Here is a 10,224-nt window from a genome sequence, read left to right on the forward strand (position 1 = left end):
GCAATGTTAATTAAATTTTATATATTCCTTTACTCTCATAATTTAAAAAAATATAAATTAGGGTTTCATAAAAATCTGATTTTATATCAATTTGCTTCTTTTATTATTAAAATTGAATTAATATATATATATATATATTATTTCTAAAACAGAAATAAAGGAAAGATTAGATATTTATAGTTAAGATATTTATAGTTAATGCGAATTTGAAGCAATTCCGAGTCTTGGTTGAATTTGCATATGTCGCATTGGAATTAATCCCGATTAATCGCTAAACTCAACCTTAAAATCTATAACGATTTAATGATAAAGGTACATTTTAATAATTCTGGTAATAAAGATGAGAAAAGATAAAATTAAGTGTAATTTCGCGCTGATCACGACTGGTCATCGATGCAGACGGATCAAAGTGCTTCGAGAGGATCTCACGCTCCCGCGGCATCGGTAGCCAGTCGCCATGGTAACAACCATGCGAGGAGTCACATCGCCGCGCGCTGAAGCGAACGATGACGCCCGAAGCTCGGCGACGTCTACCGAACGCGCCACGAGACGACGGGAAACCGAGAATGGCCGAGCGTACGCCGAACGTCGACGAATTAAAGCGAGAAGCTACCGCGCGAGAGGCAGAGAGAGGAGGAAGGACAATGTTAGGAGGGTGAGTAGCAGGAGTGAGTTGAGACGTGTAGAGAGGGGAGGAGGGGCGGAGGGGACGGAGTCTCCCTGCCGCGCCGCAGAAGCAGCGAACAGTTCTCGGTCCTCGGCCTAAGTAAGTTGCAGGGTGGAGAAGGAGGGAGTCGTCCGGAGCGCGCGAGTGGAACGGAGAAAGCTATAAAGGTGGACGCCTAGGGAGAGAAAGAGAGGCAAGGAAAAGGGAGCAGCTCGCCGTGGAACGCGCCGTGTCCTCGCGTGCTTGTGTCGCGTACGGCGTCTCGAGCGCGGCCATTACGACAGAGCCGCTCGGTGACGCTCGGTAACGTCGTGTGTAGTGACGCGAGCGCGACGATAGCGTGGCCCGCCGTTGCTGCATGCGTGAACGTGGATCGCCGAGCGCCGTCCACCGTCGTCCGCCGCGTAGTACGGGCGCAACAGAGCGTGAGCACGTGCACGCACGCGATACAGAAGGAAGGAATTAACGTTCGATCGTCGCCACAGCAGCCACCGCCACCACCACCACAACCGCCGCCGCCACCACCACCGCCGTGGTCGCTGTCGCGCTGTCGCTATCATCGAGGGGTTGGCATTACGTGAGTGAGAAGGAGGCAGAGCGCGGAAGCTGCCGAGCGTGGCTCGAACGCGCACGACGAGACGAGTGTCGCGAGTTCGCGGAGGCTGCGACCGGGTGGATCGTTCGAAGGGAATTCGGTTTGCGAGCGGACCGGTCGGCGAGCGGACGCATCAGTTACGCGCGCGCGTGTTAAAGGACGTGCGTGCGCACGTTTTAGAACGAAGAAGTGCCGGTAGAAGAAAGAGCAAGCAAAGGTAACACGCGCGCGACGCACAACCGCCATCATGTTTGACGTGTTCGGTTCGGTTAAGGGGCTGCTGAAGCTCGACTCGGTATGCATCGACAACAATGTGTTTCGACTGCACTACAAGGCCACCGTGATCCTACTGGTTGTCTTCTCCTTGCTGGTAACCTCCAGGCAATACATCGGCGACCCGATCGACTGTATCGTCGATGAAATCCCGCTCCACGTGATGGACACTTATTGCTGGATCTACTCGACCTTCACGATCCCGGATCGGACCGGCATCGTCGGCAAAGACCTGGTACAGCCGGGAGTCGCCATGCACGTCGAGGGCGAGGACCAGATCAAATACCATAAGTACTATCAGTGGGTATGCTTCACCCTTTTCTTCCAAGCGATCCTTTTTTACATTCCTCGCTACCTGTGGAAAACGTGGGAAGGCGGAAGGATCAAGATGTTGGTGCTGGATCTCAATTGTCCGGTGGTCAGCGAGGATTCTAAGAGCGACCGACGTAAATTGTTGGTCGACTATTTCACCTCGAATCTGCATTCACAGAATTTCTATGCTTACCGCTTTTTCGTATGCGAGTTGATCAACTTCGTCAACGTGGTCGGCCAGATTTTCTTCATAGACTTTTTCCTGGACGGCGAGTTTACCACGTACGGCTCCGACGTCATCAAGTTCACGGAGATGGAACCGGAGGACCGCATCGACCCTATGTCCAGGGTGTTCCCGAAGGTGACTAAGTGCACGTTCCACAAATATGGTGCGTCCGGCACGGTGCAAAAATTCGACGGTCTCTGCGTGTTGCCGCTCAACATCGTCAACGAGAAGATCTACGTGTTCATCTGGTTCTGGTTCATCGGCCTGGCGTCTCTGAGCGGTCTTAGTTTGCTCTATCGCTTGGCGGTGATAGTCAGCCCGAAATTGCGAATGGTACTCCTACGGGCACGCTCGCGTCTCTCGCCGCACGACCAAGTCAAGATCATCAGCGACAAGTGTCAGATCGGTGACTGGTTCATTCTTTATCAACTCGGCAAGAACATCGATCCATTGGTCTACAAGCAGCTGATTGCCGATCTCGCGACCAAGCTCCAAGGCAAGGAAAATGTATAACGCAAAGGGAAGGACTCTTCTTCAAGGAACGCTTCCGGACGTGACCTCCGGAGAGATTCTCGTCTCTCTCCGCGAGCGATAATATCCTGCCCGACAGAGGGAGGAAGCGAACGGTAGGATCGTCTCAGGATTAGAGAGACGAGAGTGAGAGAGAGTGAGAGAAGGAAACAGCCATATCGCCGTTGTGGACATAAGACGAGGATGGGAAGAATCGTAGCTTTTTTTTTTTTGAGGCTGAATTACACCGATAATTGTCTGACTTAGAATTCTTGATTAATGTCCGCTGATCTTTTCTGTACTGTATTTTCTTCAATTTTTGTTTAAATATTTTTTTTATATAAATTAAAAAGAAAAATTAAACTAATCGGAATTAGTTTCAAATTAATTTTTAAATTCGAGTTCACTATAGCGGACAAACAGGAGTGTTCTGAATTGATTGATAGATCAGCTCTACGAATTGAACTTCGTAGATCTTTAGAATTTGTATGCGAATAAACAAGTCAATCGGGACCATTAATGGTTTGAGTCGGGAAGAGAAAACGCCTTGTTTTCCATCTATAGTTAATTTAATAGATATTTAGATACAATTAGTCAAATTTATAGGTTATTAAATTCGTAGATAATAATTGATTTTTTATCGTAGCATTTTGACGTAGCATTTAAGTCAACTTTTCTGCTCTCCCGATTCTGAGATAACACCTTGGGTTAATCAAGCTATTATCAGCAATGTTGGTGCAATTGAGTCTTGAATAGTTAGGACAAGATTTTTAGGTCTCGCCATTTCTTTTTCGCGCGAGTAACACGCTTCCATTCGAGTTTTGCGATGAAGACAAAGCGCGCAGTTCGCCGCTCTCTCCTTGCCTCTCCTCGTCTTCGCGTTGAACTCTCCTCGTCTTCGGATCCTTTCACCTATGGAGAGTTTCCCATCGATTTTATATCGCCGTCCATTCCGTTTGTTTTCTACGTTTGTCCGTTTCCTTCATTTTACTTCGCGCATTCCTAGATTTCCTCGAGCGAAAATTCGCGATTCCAACATCGGACTCTTATTATATTATCGTTTATTTATTTCATTTTAGCAAATCGCGATTCCATAATGTGGCAGTGAGTAATCCAAGTTGGACTTTCAATTCTTATAATAGATGCCTTGTTTTTTTCTCATTTATTTAAATTATGCAATATATATCTTTAATTATATTATCTTTTTTTCGATCGCACTCTCTCACGTAAAAAAAAAAAGTTCAGGTTAATTTGAGAAAGAAAAATAAAACCGGATCCTTTATTTTTATGAATGAGATTTCCGAGTTTTCAGATACGCGTAAAACGAAAGTTTGCTTCGCGCATATGCTTACGAGGCGGTTCAATTATTTTTACCATCTGATATATGAACAGTTAATTAGAATCACGCGGCTGGTTGGCCTTGCGATTCAATTCGTCTGTTTACACTTGTGAATTATCGTGATAATTAATCCATTAAGAAAATATCAAAATGAGCGACGAGATATATTATTTTATCTCTTATTGAATCGGCGCGAAAAAAAAATCGCCGATTTCGATGCCAACCAGTTTGTTGGCCTGCATCACCGTTATCGGTGTTTCATCCACTTTGCGTGCGGAACGTACGATTCGCACGCAATCGTGGGTGAAGCCCTCTGATCATCGCGAACGTTATTCTGCGATCGTGTGTAGCCTGGAGAATATAAAAGTCCGACTTTCCGAGAAGCGCGCACCTTCCTTCAACGCGCTTGCATACCCAAGAAGTCCCGCGTGCGAGGCCCCCAGTATATCCGTGAAGAAAATACATGGAACGGAACGCGATGACCTGCCTCGTAGGAATACGCGCGGGAACGAGGAAAATATGCGCGGGGAGAAGAGTTGCACGACCGCATCGGGGGTTCCCATTGTCACACGCCGCTCGGCGCGCACAAGGTCAGAGGATGTCCGCATACTTTCGACCTTTTGCCGTTCGAAGTGAAGATCATCCCCGAGGGCGGGTTCCATCCTACGGCGAAAACGAGGAGAGAAAAAGAAACACCTGTGAAAGAGCTTAAAGGAAAAAAGAAAAAAAAAAGCGCGAGGTTCTCCCGGCACTCTCTCGGAAGCCTTCGTTCGCAGACTTGGATCGTGTGATAAAGCGAGGGACGGCGTTCGCGTACTTTCTCAACAGACATTCCCGCCTCAGCAGGTCTTCTTTTTGTCTTTTATTTTATTTTTTTTTTTTTTTAATTTCCTTTTTTTTTCCTTTTCCATTCTGCGTATCGAGCTGAGAATTACGTTTCTCGAGTTCGACTCGAGAATTAGGACCAGCGACTACTTTAACGCATAACCGAACATCTTTCGTGCCTTTCGTGGAGAGATTTATCGATCCGGAGACTTCACGAGTTTTTGTGAAAAAGAAAAAAAAAAATTCAGCATCCGCGCATTCGTACACCGGTTTCTCGGTTCTCTCCGCAATTCCAGAGCTCCCTCGATCGCTTTCGCGCGCGCCGCCCCCCGCAAACCTAATCTAACTTTTTGGTTTTCATTATGCTATCGATCATCCTGATTTTCTTTCATATCTTAGAAGCGTATCATAGAAATGCGCGTGTATATTGTAGATCGCTATGTGTTATACAGAGAGAAAGAAAAAAAATTAACTTGTACGTGTATGTGAGCGTATAGAGAGAATGTGAAAGAGAAAGAGAGAGAAAAAGCAGAGAAAGAAGTGAGCGAGGGAGAGCTGCGCGCGTGTGCGTGTGTATGCGTATATTTGAATGTAATGTGCGTAAATGCGTAGATATTGATGCGCGTCCGTTGTCTTCCACGGTTACGTCATTCCACGCACAAAAAGACGTGCTCGCGATTTTGTATATGCGAGTACCGCGAGAAACTAGATTGTAAATTAGGTTACAACTGACGCGCTGTATCTCACACGCGTCGATTCTTCTCCTTTTACAATTGTAAAATTAATGTGTATTTTTGATGGACCAAGTTATACAAGTACGCATTCGTCAATTACTCTTTTTATAATACGGACTTAACAGAAGTGATGTGTCGAGGGACCAAGCTGCAACGTCACAAGCCAGCGATTTTTCTTTGTTTTTTTTTTTTTTTTCTTTTATTTTTGATTATATATAAGACTGTACCATGAATCGACGATTGGTATTGTAATATTGCGGCGATGCTCTAACGCGACGTTTTCCAACATTTACCGCATGAGGAATGATGCCTAAATTATTACGCACGATGTAAACGACGTGAAATGCAGTTGCTTTTACTTCACTCGTCCGTCGACATCACGCAGGTTTTCAAGTGATAGTTTAGAATATTTCAGTACGTAGAGGTAAAACGAGATAAAAGTGAAGGGAAAGGGCGCGATCATTTGTCATATTCGTATATTCCACGCGTAAATATAAATTCCGAGCTCCTCCAACGCTTACCTTTAATATCCCGCTGATGTGTGTTCACACGTGGAATACGTAATATCGCATTACTATCCGAGCCGAGTGTGCCGACTCGCTTGTATTATTCGACAAAGATCGAAACGTGACGACCCGCGGTAGTACCGCCGTAGTCAGCGATACTTTCTGCTTCGTAAGAACGTGGAAAGTTAACAGCCGGTTGATTCGCACCTCGAGACGATCGTCCGAGGTATTTTATATCAAGATAACACGCAACCGAGATAATTGAGAATTGAGAACGCTTTAGAATGCTAGAATATTAATGCTCGTATGTCTAAAGCGCCCGCGGCCTATTCAGAAAACTGATACGATCGGTCTAAACTCCTTTTTGGCAAAATGTTTTCTTATCTCAATCTTGTACCGAACACAATGCTACAGAAAAAAACGACACACGTTATTATTTCTCGATATCTCGTTATCGGTATATACATAACGGTTAGATCAGGATTTCCTTGAAACGGAAATGAAATCCACAAATGTAGTTTACAGTTTAAAAGAAGAAATTCCTGGAAGCCGCGTTATTCAACCTTCAGCGTGGATATGGGTGCCACGTAATACGGAAATTTCGACAACTTATTGTAATGCGCGACGACGGTTCCGACGATTTTGAATACATAAAAATGCAAATTTTTTTGGAGGCGGAAAAACGTGCGTGGAACATACGAGTGGATTATAGCGTATAAGAAGTTACTAGCGAGAAGAAGAATGCGACGCGACGTTATGTTATTCGCTTTTTTGCCATCTAGAACATTTCCACGAGAGAGATCTATGCTCAAAGTAAGACTGCCAGGTAATCGAAACACTCCATGTCGCCGTGATTTTGTATCGCCTTTAGATGTATACGCAAGGTAGAATTATCATTAACGGCGAACACGACGTTGTCCGCGTATTGTATATCGCGTTATTCTCTCCGAGGTTTCGATCTATTAATCATCCGTTGGAGAATTGTAGGACTTTCGCATAATATTATTATATATATATATATCTCTCTCTCTCTTTTTCGTCAGTACGCGAAACTTCTTCCCTTCTGCCTCGCTTTATTTTCGCTTCTTCAGCAACAGTAACAATTGCCTTAGCCAGCATTGCCTTCATTGTTTCCTAGAAAATTAACCGCGACACCCGCGCCGTATGCGTTCATCTCTAACAAGTGCCTATCTAGTATTATAAGTGTAAAATGCATTCCTTTCTGTACAACTAATCGACATTCCAGTAAAGACTGCGGACGTTTTTTTGAACGAAAAAAAAAAAAAAGAAAATAAAATCAATACTTTTCTACTTGCACCTTTTTCTACTTCATGAAAATTCTCAACACTCTAGGCGTTTCTTAAGACTTAATAGAGACTAAATTCTAGAAGGGGGGGGGGGGGGGGGAAAGAAGAATGTCATTTCCATGAAAAACATGTCATTCCTGCGAAAGTGCGTCAACACTCTCGTGATCATTAACTTGCTTAAAGACATCGAAAATGTGCCAAAACTGAGCTAGCGGTGCCTTCGTTAATCTAGAGTTGCAGTTGCGCACGATGGAGAGGCATCCGCACATGTTCGACTCGAGAGATATAAATTGTAACGGAATCATACGCCGTATAACTGATCAAAAGTGCCTGCATCCTGCCAAGCGTAGATAAGAACTCTCGCTTCCTTTAGTTCGTGATTTTTATTACACGGCGCTTCCAGCGATAGGCGCATCGTTACATAGGAGATTAGCCGTGCTGTCAGTAATACATACGCTCCGATTTCCATTCGGAATCTCTCCAGAAGAGAGGGAAGAAAGACGCCCGAGCACGTGTGTTCTACGCGCCTACTGCAACAGTGATAAGATGAAAAAGATATACATATATTATATATAAATATATATAGGATAAATATATAGTAACTCTCTGGAAAGGGAGGGATATACGAAGTATATATAAATGAATGGTATGGTATAAACATTCGTTTGAATGTTTCGATGGAAAAAAAAAAAAAAAAAAAAAACGCGCACAATAATCGATAGACACGCATCGCCTTCTTTATACTTTAAGATTTTTTTCTTTTTTTCTTCTGCGTCACATTAATGTAACGATAATATTTATAAGAAAATAGGTAGGAGTAGGAGAGATGATATGCTATCTGCGATATGACGATAGGACTTGGAAAAACGGTAGTCGCGCGATCACGTACACACATCGTCGACGTTAAACGACGAGAGCGTAACGGATGTTTATCGTCCATGATCGGCGTGATCCCGGCGAGTTTCTTCGGCAGAGACACGGTAAGAGGATGCTAAAAATCACATCGCATCACAGATCGCTTTCGTATTGGAGCCCAATCTCGATCGGGATCGCACCGATCATCAGTACCGATCCAATCGTCGCAATTAAATGTAGCAGGTCCGAAGAAAAGGGCACCATGCTTATCGGCACACACTCGAAGAACGAAGAACAAAGACACGTTGTCGCATCGGGTCGCGAAAAATTAAGAAATTATATTCTTGTATGTATCTTTTACTTATCGCGTATCTTCGCTCTTCGACCGCGCGTGATTCGTACGTAGGAAACACTGCCCTCCTGAGGAATGAGAATGTTTATATATATATATATATATATATATATATATATATATATATATATATTTTAATACGAAATGTTTTCTTTTTGTGAAATTAAACTAATAAATATCAACGATTAAGCAACGATCAAATTTGTTTTAAACTTATCTTATTTTTTCTTCGCTAATTATTTCTCTTCCGATAGCATTCGAGCACGCAACTTTTGTGGGTCAATGGTAAGTAAAGGCGTGAGTGTAGAAGGATTTGTTTGTGGAATTTACTATCTGACCGAGATAAGATAAAATAATATTAAGGATATTTTTTGAACGATTAAATGCGATTTTTTAATCCTTTAATTGCAACGGCAAAATTCAACGAATTTGGAGATGTTTCTTGGATTTGGAATTTGGAAAAATATGGGAAAGTTTTCTTACTTGTTGCAATCTTATATTAAAAACAGATGAGGTAAGTTTTAAAATGAATTGAACATTTGAATTATAGCCACGACATTCCTTTTTATTTTTGTTCTGATAATATTTAAAGAGTAATGCATAAAAATATTTTAATTATTATTTACAAAAAAAGATAATTTTGAAAGAAGCTTAATATTTTTTTCATTTATGGTCACAAATATATTATACGCCGCATATTATATGCATATAGATAAAAATGTTCCATTTAGAAAGGATTATTTTCTTCTTTAGATTCGATATAAGCAGAACGTCTAAGCGATAATCCCGCAATTAACGGTAACAGCAATAACGTAATAATTAACATGCAAATGTCGGTCATAAAGATCCGCCGGAAATCACGCTACAATTGGCTGTCCCTAATATTAGAAACGACATGTCGCGACCTTAGTCTTCCTATCTACCTACACAACTGTCGATTCCATTACGTGTCACATTACGAACGCGTAGGTGTAGGGCCCCGTTAACGAAGGGGGCCTCTGCACGTGCGTGTCGCCCAGCGCGATTAACGAATGAGAGACGGAGAGGTGTTGCGCTCGTTGTGTTCGTTTCTCGAGGTCCAAGCAATTGCGAATCGCTTCCCTCCCGCCAATCATCAGGTACGTTATTGCACTTGAATTATAGACCCCATTATAGACTAAATTTTCTCGCACCGCAACGAAATTGATCGTCACTATTCGAAGGGGGGAATCGCTATACCTCGCCAACGAATCTTGACACCAGATAAAAATGCTAGCGTGTATTAGCATATATATAGTTGTATTTGAGCTTTTAGTTACATTAATTATCACTAGTTATGTTAATTATTACTAGTTGCGAATAATTACTGACGCACAACATTTAATTTGTCGTCGGTTAACGATTCATTTTTTTCACAAATTTTTAATTGTTTTTACTTTAAATTCTTTTTCTTGAAATTACTAAAAGATATAGCTATTTATATATTATTATATCATATATTTTATTACATACATTATTTGTAATATTTAAGCTATATTATTACTTAACTTATAGAATAGTATGCTATATAGTTTATAATATATACGTATATAAAATAAAATTAATAACATGTACAATTTATAATTTATATAATATATAAATTATATATAATAATATTTTATAGATTATATTATGTTCTTGAAAAAAGTAGAATATATGTTTTTGTATGTATGTATTTCTGTTTTCAATGTATGTTTTTCATGTT

At 42.0% G+C, this 10,224-nt stretch overlaps 1 protein-coding gene across 1 annotated transcript; it reads left to right on the top strand.

The window, feature by feature from the left end:
• The first annotated feature begins 718 nt into the window (after positions 1-718).
• Inx2 (innexin 2) lies at positions 719-7,284 on the top strand. Its single transcript, XM_011641910.3, has one exon. The coding sequence runs from the start codon at positions 1,510-1,512 to the stop codon at positions 2,584-2,586; it is 1,077 nt and encodes a 358-aa protein (XP_011640212.1). The 5' UTR covers positions 719-1,509; the 3' UTR covers positions 2,587-7,284.
• Positions 7,285-10,224: the final 2,940 nt, after the last annotated feature.

This window comes from Pogonomyrmex barbatus, unplaced genomic scaffold (genome assembly GCF_055798465.1).
Source record: "Pogonomyrmex barbatus isolate J1 unplaced genomic scaffold, ASM5579846v1 scaffold20, whole genome shotgun sequence".
NCBI classification, from domain to species: Eukaryota; Metazoa; Arthropoda; class Insecta; order Hymenoptera; family Formicidae; genus Pogonomyrmex; species Pogonomyrmex barbatus.